A 21,229-nucleotide genomic window follows, 5' to 3' on the forward strand; every position below is an offset into this window, starting at 1 on the left:
CCTTGTTCTTGTGCTCTCTCTGACCCAAGCATACGAGCATGCCAGTAGTATCCCTAAAAGTATTTTTTTTATTCTCAACCGTATAAAAATAGATGAATGAATGACGTCACATGCATTTTTTTGGTAACATAGATTCAGATAGGTTACTTAGGGTGGTTACACACCAAGAGGCAGCCGCCCAAGTGTGCAAGAACTGGCCAATAAGAAGGCCGGAAATTCGAAAATGGGCGCCCCCCTCTTACACACTGGGGGCGCCCGCCATCTCCCCTGAAAGGGGGTCTTCAATGCTCCCCCCGCCCCCTTTCAGCGTTCCACAGGGTGGGGGAGCTCCCCCGTCTGGTGTCGTCCGCAGGGGCTCCATGCATCCTGATTGGTAGGCGACGGGCTCTCTCTATCTTTTCTGCTCCAGGTGAGTGGGCTCCAGGCAGGATGCTTCCCTCTATTGCCCGTTGATACAGAGGGAGCCGTTGCTACACACAGGATGCTTCCCTCTTCTGTTGCCCGTTTCTCCACATCCTGCGAAGCATCTCTGACCGCCGGATAGGCGACGGGCTCTCTCTCTCTTTTCTGCTCCAGGTGAGTGGGCTCCAGGCAAGATGCTTCCCTCTGTGCCCGTTGCTACACAGGGAGCCGTTGCTACACAGGATGCTTCCCTATGTTGCCCGTTTCTCCACATGTATAAATGTCATGCCAGGGGTTGCCATGCATGTGTGTTCGTCTCTCTGTGTTCTTCTGGATTCATCATCCCTCTCTTCGCACAAATCTATACACATCCTGAAGGTGGGAAGGCATCTTTGATGATCATGCATCCAACCATCTCTCTCTCTGTTCCAGAAACCAGTTGTATGTTTAATCATGGCCAATTGGTTGCAGGTGATTTGCAAGCTTCACGGGTGATTACAGGCTTCAACGGAGGTCTTTATCAGAGCTGTGAATCGTAGGCTTCACAGGTGGTCTTATCACAGGTATGCTCTCTCTCTCTCTCTCTCTCTCTCTCTCTCTCTCTCTCTCTCTCTCTCTCTCTCTCTCTCTCTCTCGTAGGAAATAGAAGATGCACAAACATAAATAGAGGCTCTTTCTGTGATGAGCTTTGGATAAAATTGCCCATACGTAGGACAAAAATGTTTGGGGAGGAATGTGATAAAAAAGGATGAAACTGTCCATTGTCCATAAAATGGAACTGTTGCATAATATCGATTTTGCATGCAAAATTTCTCATCATATCGATTTTACATAATATCGATTTTGTTATGTTGAAAGTGTTGGAAAAGATTGTCCATAGTGCTGCCTATATTTTTGAAACTGTCCATTGTCCATAACATGTTTGAAACTGTCCATTGTCCATAAAATGAAACTGTCCTTTGTCCATAGTGCTGCATATTGTAGGAAAAATTTCTCATCACATCGATTTTACATAATATCAATTTTGTTATGTTGAAAGTGTTGGAAAAGACTGTCCATACTGCTGCCTATCTTTTTGTAACTATCCATTGGTTGAAACTGTCTGAAACTCTCCATTGTCCATAAAATGAAACTGTCCTTTGTCAATACTCCTGCATATTTGTAGGAAAAATTTCTCATCATATTGATTTTACATAATATCAAGTTTGTAATGTTGAAAGTGTTGGAAAAGATTGTCCATGGTGCTGCCTATATTTTTGAAATTGTCCATTGTTTGAAACATGTCTGAAACTGTCCATTGTCCATAAAATGAAACTATCCTTTGTCCATAGTGCTGCATATTGGATGAAAATTTTCTCATCGCATCGATTTTACATAATATCAATTTTGTTATGTTGAAAGTGTTGGAAAAGACTGTCCATACTGCTGTCTATCTTTTTGTAACTATCCATTGGTTGAAACTGTTTGAAACTCTCCATTGTCCATAAAATGGAACTGTCCTTTGTCCATACTACTGCATATTTGTAGGCAAAATTTCTCATCATATCGATTTTACATAATATCGAGTTTGTAATGTTGAAAGTGTTGGAAAAGATTGTAATGTCGAAAGTGTTGAAAGTTTGTAATGTGAATGTGTCATCAAATGTTGCTATAAATCATGGCAGGCACATGCTCAAAATAGTATCCATTGTGGTGCCTATTTGTAGGGACTTGTGTGTTTGAGCTGTCATAATTATTGTTATGTAAATAATAATAATGGATCAATTATCTAAAGAACAATAAACATGTTTGCCCATTCAGGTATTGTAAATCATGGCAGGCATATGCCCAAAATAGTATCCATTGTGGTGCCTATTTGAAGGGACTTGTGTGTTTGAGCTGTCATAATTATTGTTATGTAAATAATAATAATGGATCAATTATGTAAAGAACAATAAACCTGTTTGTCCATTCACATATTGTAAATGATGGATCAATTTTCATGCGTAAGGTGGAGCTCGATGGATTCTCAAGAGAGCACTCCCATGGAGGAGTTTCATCAGTTCGTGTCTCAAATGAACCAAGATGCAATATGCAATAATGACTTCATGTACTTTTCGAGCCAAAGTGTGGGTGTTCCAAACCACATTCCAAGCCATAGTGCCGTTGGTAATATCCCTGTAAATGTGTTTCCAAACCGCCCTCCTTTGATCAATCCCCATCCTCCTCAATTCGTACCGTTCCAACGACCAAGACAATTAGGTATAGAGAGACCCACAACAGTACACAATAATGTAATTCTTCGTCCAGTTACACATAGTCCTCAACATGGCCCCTCAGCACCGCGACAACAAGAACCACAAGCAATAAGTTCCTGTGATGCCAACCAGGACACATGTGAAGAGGTTGACTTGGTTCAGGCTCAAGAACCAATGGTGCCATCTTCCGAGAATGCCAACAAACAACGTCCACGACGAACATCATCAGAGTCTGATGCTCCTAAACCTCCTAAACCAAAGAGGGCGTGAAAAGGAAAGAATCAGAATGACGGTCCTGAGACACAAGTTCATTCGATAGCCACAAAAAAACCATTTGCGCAATGGAAGGATGCATGGACAGTACAACTCATTCACATCCGGGGATCCATGAGTGTGGAGTTCTCAAAGCCACCGAAGCAAGGAGTGGATATATGGTCCAAGGTGGCCACCCAGCTAGTATCGCTATTCTCAGAGTTCGACAAAGATGGTGAGGCATGCAAAAAACGTTGGGGACACATTTATGAGTCATATAGAAAGGATAAGGCCCACAATGCCATATCAGGCAATGATCGCAGGATCATTTGTCAGTGGTATGATCTTGTGGATGAATATATGTGGAATCGTGCCAATGTTGTTAGCAATACACATGCCTCGTCTGTTGGTGGATTGTCTTCATCAAAAGACAACAATACATTAGTCTCCAATGATCAGGGTGACCACACCCAAGAAGACATTGGCTCTAATGAGCCTTCAAAGATCGTGCATGATCAAACGACCAACCAAGGAGCATGCAATAAGAAGGGTAGAAAGATAGAGGAGTCTCTCAATGACATGGCTAGCACCGCCCGATCAATGTTAGCCAACCAAAAATCAAACCTAGAGGAAAAAAAAACATTTGAAGAGCGCACGCTCGTTATCATGGATACACTTGCCTCCTCGGTATCTGGTCTGTTAGATGTAATCAAAAGTCTTAAAAAGAAATGATGCTTTCAACTGTAGATGAATTTGGAACTTTTAAGAAAAAAGTTTTTTTATTCTACCTTTACAGCTCTCTTCAATTGTCTCATAAAGTTTCGTCAAATCTTTTGACAGGTGAATGGACGACGAAAGTCTTTTGATAATGTGTGTCATCGATGTTGTAGTCGCTGTCATAGCAATGTTTCAACTATTGTTAAGTGATTTGGATGATGGGGACGATGACAGCTTGCAATTGCATACTTTGATGGAGTGCATGGCTCGAGGTTACGTTGCACGTCAAGCCAGGATAGGTCAGCGAAGGCACAATCGACGGTCATGTTGGGCCTATCCAAGACCACAAACTTTTATGGAGCAGGGGCTTCTGGGGAGTTATACAAACCGAATGTTTAAAAGCAGGTTACGAGTTAGCAGGAGTACATTTGAATATCTCGTCGCGAAATTAGCACCACAAATGCAACGCAAGAATACAAACTATAGAAGGGCAATACCTGTGGAGAAGTGGGTCTGTGTGGCTCTACATCGCTTGGTAAGCGGCTCAAGTTTGGGACTAATAGCTAATTTGTACGGAGTCTCAACTTCGTTTACACAGTTGGCTGTTTTGGACTTTTGCGATGCACTGGGTGCTTCTGGATTGCATGGTATGTATGTAAAGTGGCCAATACCACAACAAATGCAAAAATATGCTGGTGCATTTCAAGCCCTTCGAGGCATACCGTATGTTATTGGTGCAGTAGATGGTAGTCATATACCCATAATTGCCCCAAGGGAGAACCACGAAGATTATTTTAATAGGAAGGGCTTCCACTCTATTATTCTACAGATAAGCGTGGCAGCCAATTGTGTTGTTTGGGACTATGACGTTGGCTGGTGGGCAGGTTCTATGCACGATTGGAATGTTTTTCAACGTTCAGACCTAGGAAAACGATGCACAAACAAAGCTCTGGGAAAATACTGTCTACTAGGCGATTGTGCTTATCCTGCACGCTTTTGGATGCTTCCTCCTTTCAAGGGTAGTAAGGATGGGCTATCTCCGGAACGTTTATTGGAATTACATACAATCAAGTACTTGTATGCCAATTGAAAGGGCATTTGGCATCCTTAAAGCGTGATTCCGTATATCGTTAAAGAGATGTGGCATGCTTTTACAAAATGTCCCAAAGATGATGGCAGCATGCATTGTTCTACATAATATATGCATTGTGCATGGAGATGGTTTTAATGATGCATGGATACATGAAGCGACAACAGAACTTGATAGAGAAAGTAATGCGGCTCATCAAGGCATGGACCAGCAAAATAGTTTGAGGATTGGATTAGCAGAGGTTGCTACGCTAACTAACACAGGTACCACAAAAGCAATACAAAGAGCTCAAGCAACGGAGCCAACACAGGAGGCAATCCATCTTAGGGGGGCATCTTGAAGAGACAACATTGCTCGAGCCATGTTTCAAGAGAGGGAGAATGCAAATGTGAGAATAATCTTTGGTGATTCTGACTCTGCGGAGGAGATGGACGACGAAGACAACGGTGAGTAAACTTCTGTAGCATCCACAATGTAAGTGGAAAGGCCTAGTCTGCTATTATCAGGTCTTCCAGTGCAGCAACCTCCACGAATGCAAGGACAGCCTATAAATGCAGGCCTTGCTCAACCTCAAGCATGGTAGTTTTTGCCTCAAACTCAGGCCCCTCCTCTAACACAATCAGCCCATACTGTTAAGCGCAATCACATCCAAGTAAGTAATTTTCAGTCATCCTTGCATGATTTTTCTAAGTTTTCAATCATCCTTGCATCTGCAGCGCAGGTCGAAAGGTGGAAAGAGGGGTGGTGTGCTAAAATTTTTTCCCTCTTTCCACCTTTCCGCAGAGAGCTCGGTAGAGCCATGCCTCAACAACATGGTGAAGGGGTTCAACTCCCCTGCTCTCTTGGAAGTGAATGAGCTTCCAAAAAGCAAAAATTGGTCAATACCAATTAGAGGAGGCGGAGCTAGGTGTTTCCCCTTCTTTGTAATTTGAATCCATTGCATTGGATGTTATTTGAAGGAGCACAAAGCTTTCATTATAATTTGAGAAGCAAAAGTAAAGCTCTCACCTCACTCTGATTCAAGATGTTGGGATTAATTTCCACCAATACGCAATAGATATACCTGGCAGCTCTTCAAAGAAGGAATAGCCATATAATCCGAGAAGGAAAGGTTACTGACTAAATCCATTGACTGATATCTGTTGGGGATTCAATCAGATCTCATCACTGTGATGTAGTTCTGCTAATATTATGGTATGGTACATTAAAACTTTATGGTATGTCAGACTCGAATCTTTATGACATGTGTTAGACTCAAAACCTTTATGGCATGCAGTGGATGGTGGATAAGAAGACTAAAAGACCAAATAAAACAAGCCAAACTTGGAGACCACAAGAAAGGGATAGTGGCCACATGAGAAAGAAGCAAAGGCATACTCTAAGCTAACTTGTGAGAGATGCTAGAGTATGTTAGGGGTGGCACACAGTTTTCTAGTTCATGGTTTGTAATTTGTGATATATCTGCTAAGGACAGTCGATGCACATCTATTGTTGATAATCGCCAGGTAATGTAAATTTAGTGTTGTGTTGTCCCCAACTAGTATGCTTGATCTCATTTTTCTGGTACTCAAAGATAAATGATTTATTGTGTTTTGGTATCTGTCAACTATTGTGGCCTCACATCTAGTGTGTGCCTTTGTGTTTTGGTATCTGTCAACTATTGTGGCCTCACATCTAGTGTGTGCCTGGAAATCACAAAAATTGCAGCAGCGGCAACTCTCTTTGCACCAACAACAAATTTGTTTGCAAAAAAATACTCCATCACTGCTTCGACATCAAGCAGTCCTTCAACAACAGCCACTGTCAAGTCTTCAACAGCAGGTGATTTTACCACAGCAACAACATCAGCTTCGTTGGCAGCTTTGATGCCTCAAACTCGGGCCCCTCCTCTAACACAATCAGCCCATATTGTTAAGCGCAATCACATCCAAGTAAGTAATTTTTAGTCATCCTTGCATGATTTTTCTAAGTTTTCAGTCATCCTTGCATCTACAGCGCAGGTGGAAAGGTGGAAAGACGGGTGGTGTGCTAAAATTTTTTCCCTCTTTCCACCTTTCCGTAGAGAGCTCGGTAGAGCCATGCCTCAACATCATGGTGAAGGGGTTCAACTCCCCTGCTCTCTTGGGAGTGAATGAGCTTCCAAAAACATACATAGTAGTCACCATAGAAACAAATATATTGACGCAGAAAGCAATGAGGCAATAAGGTCATATTCTTGGAGTTCTTTGGTAGGAAAAACTTCAAATTCATGCTTTTAGTTTTATTGGTGACTTTTTTTAAAGGTTTATTAGTCGGTTTAAAATGTTTAATCAAGTATTCTAAAAATAATTATTATGAGAATGATGATCAACATCCGTAGTGTCCCTTCATTCACATGCGATTCAGGAAGTGTCCGATGCGTAGGTGGTGGCCGGTGTGTAAACGATTGTGGACGGAAGATGGACGGACACTTATTGATAACGAAAAGTGTCCACTGCCCAGTGTGTAAGCAGGTGGCGGACAAGTGACCGCCCAAGTCAACTTTTCCTGTGCCCACAAACTGGGCACAGATTGGGTGGGCAATGGCGGTGTGTAACCACCCTTAAGCATAAACAAAAAACCTTTAGCTACAAGAATATAAGAGAGAAAGAGCTCTAAAAGAATGTATATTTTTTTACAACAAAAACTTAAATAATAACATACAAAATAAATCACACTAATATAACACACATATTATATTATATACAACACACACACACACACACAGTTGTATCACGTGCATTAATACATAGAAATAGCAAAGATATGTAGTGTATACATATGTGAGAGAGAGAGGGCGGAGTGTGTGTGACATGTACAGACACCTACACTCTCTCTCTCCCCCCCTCTCTGTGGTGTATGCTTGCCCGTCGTGTTCGATGTCTGTGGTGTGTGCAGCCAGGGCGTGCAGGGATAGTCGGGGCATGCCGCTGCCATGAAGCTCAGAGCGGAGGTTGTGGAGGCACCACAACACAGCCTATGGTACCCCAAACCCTCTCGTTAATTAATAGATGTCATGGTGACAACAGGCAAGCAGTCGAGGTGAGAGAGAGAGAGAGAGAGAGAGAGAGATTGGGGCTGTCAATATCGAGGATAAAGGCTGAATTGACATGTTGCATAGCCCACGAGCATGTTTTCAGTATTTTGAGGTAGGGAGAAGGCAATGTATAATCGTCGAGAGTTTCTTCAATGTTTTTTGCCAAGTGATAACTTGTTTGGCAAAATTGTGATGTTTTCTTGCTCTTTCTAGCTCCTTCCTTTTCCCAAAATTATGTCAAGTATGAAACGTGATTTCGTACTCATGTTTTCATACTTGAAAGCTTCACCTCATTATTTAAGGGCAACCATGGCTTCTTCCATTTTTTGAGGTAACCATTTGACCTTAGCTTACTCTAGGGTTATTTGAGCTTACTTTAGGGCCTTCCAAAGCATAGATGATTTTAAGAGCCAACGTATACTTTCATGTTTTAGAATATGTGACGAAACTTGTATTTTAGACTTTCGAAATTGTGGCGATTTGCTCTCTAAACCAAAGATATCCTATAATTAGTTGGCGAATATTTTTTATGAAAATAATAAAGTAATAAAAGGTTTAAAGTGCCAAGGAAAGAGGATGTCATTAATAAACTGGTGAAAAACTATGGAGGATTTACAGACTAAATTGGCTAAGTATGAAATTCTTGGAAAATTGGCCATTCACAGGTATTGCCTAAGAATAATTTTGTGTGGATGCACATGGTGTGATAGCCCTAAGCACGAGCACAAAGATTGTGAATCATTTAAGAATGTTATGTAAAAAATTTTGATTTTCTGGCTAGATGGAAAGATCTGTGCAGCCAAGATTGATAAGTATATTGCTATAAATTTTGGTAAGGGTGAAATGAAGAAGCTTTTTGAGGATATGACTACTCGAACATATTATGTACCCATAGGAGATGCTTCGGCTTATGGTGTTCAGATTGAAAAGAAACCAAAGTGCAATTCAAAGTTATGGACTTTTACTTTATAGACTACAAATAAGGACTAAGTGTAGCAAGCAGATTTATCTGGTGCAAGGAAGAGCATCACAACAAAGATTGGGCTGGGATCTCCAATTGATAAATACTCGGTTTATACCTATTTAACAAAGACCCTAGGTACATAAGTGATTGTTAAGGAAAAGCGAAAAAGGTATGATACTTCCAAGAAGACTACAAGGGTGAGCCTATAGCACCACCTTCTAGACCACGGCCTAAATAGAATAAAGAGGATGCACAGAAAAAGTAAAAGAAACAAGATACTAGACCAAAGAAACAACCAAGTTGGAAGCTTGCTTCAGATACTAAGTCCGCAATAGATCTTAAAAGCGTATTGGCATATGTCCAAATATGGGGGTTTCCATAGGGAATGTTTAGGGTGATTGTTGTTTCTTAATGCAGGATTCATGTTCTTATGATGTCATTTTGGGTCAGCCCTTTATCACGAAGCACTGATGGAAGCAAAGGTTATAGGTGCCATATCTACATTTATGCGGATTCAAAGCAAAGATGGGAAAAGAGTTGAGCAATTTATGATAGTCTGTGTAAATCACCCACGAAACAAAGATACATTGCGGGATTCTCCTCTACCTACAAAAGAGCCAAATTTTCACTGGGTTCCTCTATCCTACAAGGCAAAGGTGGTACAAGGAGAGAAAATCTCTCGCCTCCTAGCAGCGATGCTTTTTCTTCAAAATTTATTGATCTTTCAGCTGAGAGTTCTGTTTGTTTTCACAAAGTTGCAAAGATGTCTAAAGCTGCCAAGCAATATGCATGAAGAAAGGAAAAAGGGTTGAGAAGAGCAAGTTTATTGCATGATGAGGAGTGCATTGATGGGATGTATGATGGGTTATCTTATGTGAATACTATTACAGAGATTGAAGATATATTGAAAATAGAGGCCCATTGTGGTAGTACCCAAGAAGAACGGGAAACTTCAAATATGTGTCGACTTTCGAAAGCTCAATTCGAAGACGAAGAAGGATCATTTCCCTATCCCTTTTACAGACCAACTATTGGACACAGTGGCAGGTCATGAGCTGTATTCCCTCTTGGATGGATTCAGCGGATATAACCAAGTCCAAATTGCAGAAGAGGACCAATCCAAAACAACCTTCACCACAGAATGGGGGACCTATGCATATAGAGTGATGCCATTTGGGCTTTGTAATTCTCCTGCCACCTTCCAACGAGTAATGATGGCTGCCTTCCAAAATCATCTGCATGATTTCATTGAGGTGTATCTTGATGACTTTTGTGTCTATAGCTTAATCTATGAGCACTGGAGACACCTAGAGCAATGTTTTGACAGATGCCGAGAGTATGGGATTTCTCTCAACCTTGAAAATTGTGTCTTTGGCGTCTCCTTAGGAGTTTTGCTGGGCCATATTGTCTCTGCACAAGGGATTGCAACAGACCTGGCAAAGATTGAAAAGATTGCCGCCTTGATGGCACCAATAAACCTTAAGCAATTGAGAGGATTTCTTGGCCATGTGGCTACTACAGAAGATGTTAGGTACTGAGTTTCTCAACAAAAAGAGCTATTTGCTTATGTATTTCAGCAAGCACAGAAGAGGGCTGAATTATCAACCAGCAGAGTTACAAGGGGATGAGTTATCTCAGCCAAAAGAGTTTTATGCTGATTCATTTCGGCATACAAAGTTTGGGGCTATTTATATGCAGTCCAAAGAGACTATGAATAATTTATTTCAACTGATAGGGTTGCGTACTCCCCATTTGCAACAAAAGTTGGGTTTACAAGAGAAAAAGAGTGAAGCCAAGGTTGTCCATCTATGATTTGAAAATGATGCCGCCCAGTTGTGTGGCTATCTAGACAAAAAAAAAAACAGCTATGATGGTTGGTTGTTAGCATGGTAAACTAAGAAAGACCATCGGAGATGGGAGTAGAGGAGTGAGGGCAGCAACATCGGCAGCTGGCTGTCCTCTAGCACCACGCTGAGGTTTCTGAGGTGCAAACTCTCCCACTCTGTGCAAATCACCGGTGACATAGTCCCAAAGATCCCTCGTAAAACAAGTAGATTGCACACCATAAAACTCCACAAGGAGTAGTTGGTGCCATCCAGCTTGTTACGTATCCTCATGAGTGAGGACTCCCAGAATGTTGCTGTGATCTTTGTTTTCTTGATTTGCCATTGTGGCAAATAAATGCATACATTTAGCAACCAAACACTTCCAAGCTCTTTTGACACTGTCCCGAGTGCCAAAATCCCAGCATGGGATAGTAATGCAAGCACAAAACTGTCAATTCCTTGAAAAGGGTATCAACACTGTACAAATCAATACCCGATTTGCAATTTGCAGCAATTCAGCGGTGTATTGCTGCAGTTGTATCAAAATGCATGCCAAATACAGATTTCAGCAACTTAATGCTGGAAGTCCCCAATTTTATTGCAAATTTTCAAAATTTACAATTTTCTTTGGCAAATCTGACACAAACAGCAAGGTAATGCTGTTTCAGCACCTGTTCACTACGTTGGGATACGTGCCAAGCAAAAACCCTAAATTTCTCCAAAGAAATTTCAAGAAATTGAAGAAATTTTAAACATACAGCCTAAAATTTGATGAAATGTCACCTTGGGATGCACGCACACAATAACTAGCACTTTAGTGCTTGTCGAGATGCATGCCGGACCCAAAAATCAGAAAAGCCCCAAATTTCCCACACCATTGTTGGAGAAATTGTGCAGTGTTGGCAATTTCAGTGGACATTCACACATGGGAGCTCAAATTGGGCAAAAACCCCAACTTTCCTTGAAGAGATTTCAAGAAATTTCAGAAATTGGGCAAGTCAGTTGAAAACCCTCAAATTTCTTGTCACCAAGTGTGAGAAATTGAAAATTTCTTTGATATTCAAAATGAGACGAGCAATTCGGATGTGAAATTGCACAAATTTTAATAGCCGTATCAATGTTGGCAAGAGCAACACTACTCAATTGCACTTGAACGTTATAGTCTAGCCCATTCAAAAAGTATTGCAACTAAGTAGCAGGTGGAACAGGAATATAGGCTTGCAACTTATGAAATACCTCCTTTAGTTTCTTGGCATACACATGGACATTCTCTAATGTGTGTTTTTTTAAAGCCTCCTGCTGCTAGTTGTCTAGATGAGGTTAGTGTCAATCTAGAGTATCTATGGCGTGGAAGTTCTCATAGTCTGTCAAAAGGTCACTGCCCTGAAGAGTGCCTCAGTAACTATAGGTATTGCCCCCTCTGCTCTGACATTGGGATGTGGGGTGGAGGGCTTACTCCTAATCATGCGTGCTATCATCATGATCAATGGCTGTTCCATGCTAACCCAACCATCATAATAATCCCTCTCTACTCCAATCTGATCAATGAGTGGGCTAAGACGCCTGTGGTACAAGCTGCAACCCCATATCTTTGCTCCATATAGTAATGTAGGTGTGACTAGGGTGTCAAACAACCAGAGTTTGGTGCAGGGCTCCTTGAATTCTATGTGAGCACATTGTCTCTTGAGTGCCCCTAGTGCTGCGTATCCACGTGCCAGACATGCCTTTGATGTCCCTCTCAACGAAAAACGTGGGCCAGAGAAGGTGACTCCCAAATAGACATATTCCCTCACATGCTCCAGTATGTCTTTCCCAAATGTGAGTTGGTACATAGATCTAGTCACCCATGCTACTGAAGTATTGAAAACCATGGTTTTGGTCTTCCCAAGGTTCATTGTGAGGTCTTTATCCTACAGAAGATGTGCAAAGCATCTAGATGGCACTGCAATCCCTCCGGTGAATCTGAAATGAGAACAATATCATCTGCATACAGTAATATCGGTATCAACACCCCTGCCAGGCTGGCTCTAACTCCTCCTCCTTGATCTATGTAATCAAACACTTCATCTATGTATAGACCAAACAATGTGGGTGAAAGTGGACATGCTTGTTTCACTCCTATGGTACTGTCAATCCTCTCTGATAGCCCCCTAGGTGCTCGTACATGACCTGCCACTGCCTCATATAATGCACAGACACCCCATCATATACCCTCCGCTACTCCAATGTCCTGCAATCTCTGCATGATGTGTATACGAGACACTATATCAAAAGCTTTGCGAAAGTCTACAAAGCAACAATAGATACTTTTGTATCGGGCTCGACCCTCCTCAATAATGGCTCTAAGTGTGAGAATATGGTCCAGTGTGGTATATCCTCATCTGAAACCTGCTTGTCCTTGTGCTCTCTTGCCTTGGATTTTAGCCCACTCATTGACTTCATGGTCCAATATAGATCCATATATCTTGGCCAAAGTATGACCGATCATGATAGTCCTGTAGTTGCTAGGAATCAGGGGCTCACCAATTTTAAATAGCGGAATTATAGTATTGTTTGACCAACTCATAGGGAAACCTTCACATATTGCTCTATTGAACATATGTACTAATATGTCACAAGCATGTGAGAAATGTTTTGCTACTAGTTCTGTGCCCTCCCATATTGTAATCTTTAAATTGCATCCCTAACCATTTTCCATGTGAAGAATGACCACTGTGTTGGCCTACAAGCTTGTGGGGGCTGCATAGGTGGCTGTCCTGGCAGGTCATACAGCTGTCTCCCATAGTCAAGCCAAGCTATCTTCCATGCGCTCTTGCTATCCCATCCCAAAAATAGCTGATATATCTCTGCTTCTACTTTCGCTAAGTAGTCTTGTTTCTTCTTCCGCACAAGGCGTTTGAAGAACGCCTTTGCTTGACGATGTGATTGAATGCCTAGCTTTGCTTCTCTCTGTAAGCGAGCTCGGGTGACTTTACACTCATCATCATACCAGCTATTTTGGGGAGCAGTAGATCGTATGGGTCTACATCAGGGCAAGGTGTGTGGGAATGCATACATGGCTGATCCATGTATGGCCTCTGCTAAATCCCTTGTACATTCTTTGAATGATCTACTCAAGTCCAATGTATGTAAACTGGTTTGCAGAGAACCACTGTAGAAGTGTGAGGTTTTTTCTGTAAAGTAGTATTTGGGATGTTTAGGGAGGCATGGTGTTTCATGTTTCATATGTACACAAGAGAGCATGAGTGTCAAAATAGCATGATCTGCTGCTATGCCAATTGGTCTCTTAGATATCTTAAAGTTTTGGATGTCTGGTATCAATGCTGGTGAGCCTATCAAGTAGCCGACAGTACTTGCCCCTCCTTTGTGATTCCAACATGCCAAATTGTCAGATCCTGGCCATTGTGGCAGACCATTAAAGATTGCTAGTCTATGTGCACTTCCCAAAGTCAATAGGTGTGTCCCATAGGTACTCACTTCTTTATCTTGGGCTCTCCTGCATAGGCCTATTTCATCTATGTCGATCTCTTTGAGAGAGAGAGAGAGAGAGAGAGAGCACTCAATCACAATGGTGATTAGTGTATGTACTCAACTAAAATGAATCAATGTACAAATGCTAAATGGTCCACAATGATAATGACCATACTAATGTGCTAGAATGCGCATAATGTCTTCAAATAGAAAACCCTAGGATTAACTATACTAAGTGACCTAAGAAACCCTAGCCCTAAATGTGCTAGGCATACTACAAACGGTCTTAACTGTTCTTAGTGATAGTGTAACTAGGAATCTCAAACCAGGGGAGAGATGGCTGAAATATGGAAGCTGGGAATCACAAATGTAGTCTGATCCAACGTGGTTGACGAGTGATGAAGGTAGCAAATGACCAAACACAACAAGTATGGGTGCTAGCGATGGACAGCCTTGCTCATGAAGGCAGTGCTGCTGGGCCAACTGTGAAGGTGCATGTGGCTGTAAAATGCAGGCAGCAGGGTGCCAAAACAATAAGGCAGTAAGGGTAAATGGGCCCATGGATGGCCAGGAGCAATGGCAATGCAATACGGATGATGACACTGCTGTCCAGGATGCTGGTGCTGATGGTGGGAGGCAGGAGATGCAGTTTTAGCAGGCAGCAAGGTATGATGAGGATGGGGGTAACAAGTGATGGAGAGTTTGGACAAAGGGATAATGAGGTGGTCAACATTGACTTCCTTTTATAGAACTTAAAGAGCGTTTTGTCCTACAAAAGAGTCATGTGTCTCATCTTTTCTAACTAAATGATTTAAATAATGTCTTGGGGCTGTATGCGAGTTTAAGAGATAAAGTTTTGGGCAAATTATGTGGCTTAGCAAAAACAACATTGAGGTGACCTTGTGAAAACCCACGGCATAGTTAGCCCCAATTTACATTGTATTGTGTTTTGTGATTTAGGCACTTGGCTAGTTGAAAACCCAATTGGTGATTCGTCCAAGTGAAAACCCTTTTATTGTGCAAGGATTCTCCCTTTTATACAGCAGTCTCATGAGGTCCCTTGCTTTATCTTCTTCCATTATATTGGGGAGCCACCTCACTTATGCGATTGTTGAGACCCTTGTGAGTGGTTGTCTACTCCTTGGCTCCCTTAAAAAAAAAAAACTTATCTTGTCATCTTCTTTGAGGTTTCCTTTTTTTGGACATAAATGTTCAACTAGGCTAAATTATTGGAAAATTTTTACTAATTGATTGCAACATAATTGGCCAATTTATTTTGACCTAGAATAGGTCAAAAAGGAAAAGATTAAATTGTTTATTTTATTTGAGTTTTGGTAGGCCAAAATTCCACAAGAACTCTAGAAATGAGACCACCACATTCATCACATAACACTGATAATTGGTCTTCAGTGTCATATCCTTTCCAAAGTCTAATGTACAGCCTATGCATGTAGATATTGGCTGCCAACACTGCTGCTGCCACATCATACCATCTTCCGTGACAACACTTTGCTTTTCACATTGCCTCTCTAGGCTGCCATGGCAAGCCTTACCTCATTTGCAACCCACTACAGCCCTTTGTGACACTTGTGTCTGTCATGTCATCTCCAAATGCCCACTGCTGCTACTGCTGTGACATTTCTTGGGCTGCCACAACCACATTTTGCTGTCCGTGCTGTCATGACAACCCCTACCTTGTCTATGAATGCTGCAGCTCTTGGCAATGCCTCTTGTTGTTGTCGTGTCATATCAAGACCTGAGTGCTTGTGCTGCTGCCACCTCAAAGCACAGCCTTCAGATTGCATTTCATCTCCAAACAAGTGGTGCTGCTGTTGCTGCCCAAAACACATCTTTGCTGCCGTCCATTGCAATTGCTCTAGGTCATCATCAACATTGCTTCAGCCATTACAGCTGCTGCTGCTTTCAGCACATTGTTGTTCTACACGAAAAAGCAGCTGTTTGCTGGCTGAGAGCTGCACCCTGCTGCTTATGCTAACATACTAGCATGTCACACAATAAGCGCAGTGCCTCTACATGACCAAATGCAGATTGTAGCTGCTTTCTTGATTGCTTCTACAGCCAAGCATAGATCTATTGTTCATTGGCATCTACTTTGCAGTCAAGTAGCCCTACCTATGAGTGGTGGTTTGCTATTCAAGTTTGGGATCCTTATGAGGATACACTCAGCCCTATTGTTTGTGGCATCTTGGACTTTACTGCTAGCACAGCATAGCTCAGTGCTTCTTTGAGCATCCGAGACCCCTATGCATGGAACAACATGGACCTCAGTCCCTGATCACTATGTGGCCTTTAAACTGCCTTTTACATTGAACCTTTGCTCTTACTCTGTGGCTCCTATTCTACTGCATTGTATCTCTCTCAGGTTCTTGTACGGGTTCATTCATGTTCCTCATAATTGTATCTCTGCTTCATCGGCCTTCATTTGTTATTTGAGCTCATTTGATATTGTGCACTTGATCACAGCTCACTTGTTTCTTTCAGATACGGGATTAGCTTTCTTGTTCTTCTTGTGAAACTTTGGGATAAAGAGCTTCTTGTCTGTTGCTGCTCACTTTTTCTGTGTAGGGTCATATTCATATTAGATTTATTTATCCTTGTGTGTGAACACACATTAGTGTGCAAAAGTGCGGGTTTAGGTGTGAACACCTCTTATACCACTAAGGGTCAAAGGGTTAGCTACATAGCTTAGCCTATATATTCAGGCCGTGTCACTTGTACTTTCATCAACAACTATCACATCAATTTATTCAACTTGTGTACTTGCAAGAGTTCTCTCTCTCTTTTTTTTTGTAATTGGTAATTGTATTAATTACCAAAATACAAGTACAAGATTGCAGGATTACAAGATGTAGGATGACTCTAGTCCATCATGCATAGAAGATACAAAGTCATGGCAAAGGAACAAAGAAGATTGCTGTATTCCAAGGGACTAAATCATCTCTAACCGAGATATCAGCAAGGTCAAGCTGCCATTGGAGAAGACCCTTAGGTTTCACAACATGATGCTGAATGCCTGATGCGCCATTAAAAATGAACACATTGCGAGTGACCAAATACGCCAGCAGCCCCAAAATCTGAAAAAGTGAAACAGAATCTTCATGTGAGACCGAGGCAGACGATTGTACTTAGCTTTTCCAAAAACCCAGTCAAGTAGATGCATCCTTATGCCCACCATGGCATGCCAAATGTGCAAGAGAAGGATCTAAATCTTTTGAGCAAAAGGGCAGGAAATGAATCTGTGATGGAAAGACTCCATTGCAATGGTATAGAAGAAACAATCCCCATTAGATATACCTTTGCGATGAAGGGCCAATGCAAGAGGGAGGCTTGTCTTATTGATCCATCCCTCCATTTGTCACTTTCCACCAAGCTTTAGATTTGTGCAATCCCCAAAGAGAATTGGCTTTGATGGTGATTTATGTGCGGTCTTTGACCATGAGATGATAGATTTGATTAATTGAAGAGGACTGAAGGGTCAAACGCCCTACAAGATTTGAGTCTTGCCAAGGGTAATCAGAGTCTAGAATAGGAAAGGGTTGCTGGTCTTGCAAAAGATCAAAGACTCTACCCCAAAGATCACTTTAGCCATGCTATACCTTGAAAAACTCTTTAGATGGTGCAAAAGGACAACAGGGTGATTCGGGGAAGAGAGTGGCATTATCCACCGAGGTCAATTAAGGTCTCTTCTCCGATTTTCCGTCCCATGAAAGAATTAGAGAGACCACTAGAATTTCCATCGGCAATGAACTAACTGCCTGTTTGTGCTCTATCGGATGCCAATGGACCTTGGACGATTTTCCATGAAGATACCAAATGGTTAATAACACCTGAGGTAGACGTGGAAAGTTGAGCCTCTCAACATTAAGTACGTGCCACCAAGAACCTTGAATCCTTGTATTGCCGTGTCAAAGGCTCCCTTCTTCAAGGAGCAATAAGGGTCTAGGGTTGTTGACCAATACACAGGGCTTGAAAGAGTGACCAACGGAGGGCTGTCATATAGGTCCCCACATCCAAAACAGCCCCACCACCCATGGATTTTGGGGTGCAAACATGATTCCATGATATCGAAGATATACTTGCTTGCATAGAATCCTTCTTCTAGAGCATAAGCGAAAATCGTAGGCGAGATCCTTCAAGGCAACATTGCTTCAAGGTAGCAATGGCAAGAAGTAGGTGAGCATAGCATGCATAATGGTTTGGGCTGCTTTTAGGTGCACATGGAATGGCCAAGCTTGGGTTTTCAATAGACAAAGTTGGCTTTCAATTTTTGAGATATCCATATCAACAAGACTTTTGGCTGCACATCAGCCCCCAAGGGTTAACCAAGATGCCTTACAATGTCACAGTGCTGTACAAGCTTACCTTGCCATCCTAAATTTGGCAGATTGGAGGCTATGCAATCAAAAAGGGAAGATTTGGTAGCATTGATTCACAAGTGTGACACATTTCCTAACAATTCCCATATATCCAAGGTTGACTGAAGATTTGAAGAATCAGCTTTCAGAATCATGAAAGTATCTTTAGCTAGTGCCTGACCAACAAACTGTCGCTGTTACAAAGGTAGAGAAAAACCAGCTAACTTCCCTGTATCCACAAGATGCGATAGCATGGGAAGAATAGGGTGACTCACAAGTGCAAAGAAGAGTGGGCTGAGAGGACAACCCTGTCTGATGGATCGCGCAAGGGAAAAAGACTTGGTGACTCTACCATTTAGCATGACATGGGAGGTGACACCCATATCAATGGTATATATCAACCTTGATATGCGAGGTCCAAAACCCGTAACTTCCATGAGATCTGCAACAAAAGACCATTCCAAGAAGTCAAAGGCCTTTTTCCAGTCCAGTTGCACCAGAACCACCTCCTGCTATATGTGTTGTGCATAGTCTATGGCCATCTGTGCATTGAGGATATTATGAAGAATATCTCAGCCCTTTAATAAACTTGTATTGGTGAGGATGAACAAGATTAGGCAAGTGTTTATGGAGATAGTTTGCCAATACCTTTGTGAAGATCTTATACATAGAGCCTATCAATGAAATGGGTCTCCACTGGGTAAGTTTAGACGGGGAAGGGACTTTGGGAATGAGCTTGATCAGCCCTTCTTTCCATGATAAAGGCGTGTTGCCGGATGCCCAAATTTGTTGGCACATGGCAGCCAAAGGTTTTGCCAAAAGAGATGCATAGGTGCCAAATAATTCATTGGTGATGCCATCCCATCCGAGGCTTTTATCATTTGGCATGTGCAATAAGACGTCCATAACTTCATCCTCACAGATATCAGCTTCTAGGAAATCTTGCATGTCATGGGGAACTTGATTTCTGACCAAGGCATAAAAGGGCGCACAGGCTTGTGCAACTTGTGAAGAAGACATTTGTCGCGAACCCAAAAGGTTTGCGAAGTATTTCCTGCACGTACTTGCCATTGAAGAGTTCCGTGCGTGCCCCCCTCCCCGCAACGCATAGCTTAGCTTATATATTTCAAGCCCTATCACTTGTACTTTCATCAACAACTATCACATCAATCTCTTCAGCTTGTTGTGTACTTGCAAGAGCTTTCTCTCTCTCTCTCTCTCTCTCTCTTTCACTCCCCAACACACACACACACACACACACACACACACACACAAAAACATCACAAAAAGAAAATAAAAAAAATCATGGAGCTTCACCCTCCATAGCCTGCTAGTCACATGCAAGCTCCATACCCAACAGTGGTATTAGAGCAAGATCACCATTTTAGCCCGTCACATCTCTAGCATTGCCACTCTATTAGTTAGTTTGCTATTGGGAGCTGCTTGTCCTTCTGAGTGCAAGAAGAAGAAGAAGAAGAGGATCTTTTACATGTTCCTATCACCTGTTTTGTCTTGTCCTGGCAACGCTTGGCCTTTGTCCTATCAACGTCGGCTATAGATATGCGCTGCCTTGGCCAATGCCTCAAGTCTGCGACACTTTCATTTACCCGCTTACAGTAGATCTGCAGCTGCTCCTCAAACTTCAAACCATCGTCCCTACTTGATGATGCTTCCAATTGCTCGTTGACTTGCAAATGTGACCCGATACGCATCTAACACTTGCGATAGTTTGGCGTGCAAGTTTTTGTCTTTGACATCAGTGTTGGTCTAATAGTTGTGATAGTTTGCCATGTAAGTGTTCGTCTCTTTGATATCACAGTTGGCCCATCTTAGCCACATCATCTAGTGTCACACCTGCCAAAATAATGTTTTATTATTAAAACCTTGATCTAGGAAGGTTTTAAACTTTCTAGATCAAGGATTTAATAATAAACCATGTCATCCAGTGCTACGCCTGCCAATATAATGTTTTATTAAAACCTTGATCTAGGAAGGTTTTAAACTTTACTTAAGGGGCTATTTACATGGAATTGGGGATTTCAAAAATTTTATCAAAATTTCTTTAATTTTGTCAATAAAATTTGGGTTTTTTTTGCACTACCCATTAAACCTCATCTCAAAACACTTGAATTTACTTAAATCTTATCCCCATTCTCTCTTTCTCTTAAAATTTCTCAAAATTTTATCACAAAACTTGGGCATTTTTTAATGTGAGACCTCTCCATGGCATCTACGATCGAGATGTGAAGATATGGTATCATAAGTGAAAAATTCTCGGGCATCAGGTTCTCCATCTGGAAGACAAAGATTCAGCTCATACTTATGTGAGAATGTGCGCAGAGGGTTATATCCACTAATGAGCTAGAGCACGTTCGAGGTGACCCACAACTTCATCGGGTTGGGTCTCTTTTACAACCTTCTTCGTCACCTTGATCTCACAAAAACGGCACAAAAGAGTTATAGAATAGCCTTCAAGTCACATTTGGGGGAGAGACTAATAATTTCAAATTATTTTTTTAAGATGCAATTGATTAGTATCTCCTACAATCCTTCGGAGACTCTTAAGTAGCATCTTGATCTTTTAAGTCTCCTTGGCCAACAACTGATAACTCTCAATAGTTGTCTAGATGATGACGATAAAAAGGCTATACTTCTTAATAGCTTGATGAAAGAAGCACAATTCCATGAAACTGTGATAGCTCTCTAGGTGGTTGGAGAGATGAAATATGAAGAAATTGGTGCTATCCTTTTGGATTACAAAAGGCACAACAAAGATATTGACATAGCACCGACAGTCTTCTACACCAAGAAACAACTGTCCAAGTGTCGGTACTGAAAG

General features: G+C 41.7%; 1 protein-coding gene across 2 annotated transcripts in view; it reads right to left on the reverse strand.

Annotated features, from left to right (window-relative positions):
* LOC148029833 (uncharacterized) overlaps positions 1-20,208 on the reverse strand; it is a 31,262-nt gene extending 11,054 nt beyond the window's left edge. Inside the window, exon 1 of one of the 2 annotated variants that reach the window (XM_087686142.1) lies at positions 19,880-20,208. In XM_087686142.1, coding sequence (XP_087542268.1) covers positions 19,880-19,881 — 2 coding nt within the window. In that variant the 5' untranslated portion in view covers positions 19,882-20,208. The remainder of the gene's footprint in view (positions 1-19,879) is intronic. The other variant, XM_087686141.1, reaches the window with a different exon arrangement.
* Positions 20,209-21,229: the final 1,021 nt, after the last annotated feature.

The sequence above is a fragment of the Lygodium microphyllum genome, chromosome 10 (genome assembly GCF_053477565.2).
Source record: "Lygodium microphyllum isolate KBCC chromosome 10, Lygodium_microphyllum_v1.1.10, whole genome shotgun sequence".
In the NCBI taxonomy this organism is placed as follows: domain Eukaryota; kingdom Viridiplantae; phylum Streptophyta; class Polypodiopsida; order Schizaeales; family Lygodiaceae; genus Lygodium; species Lygodium microphyllum.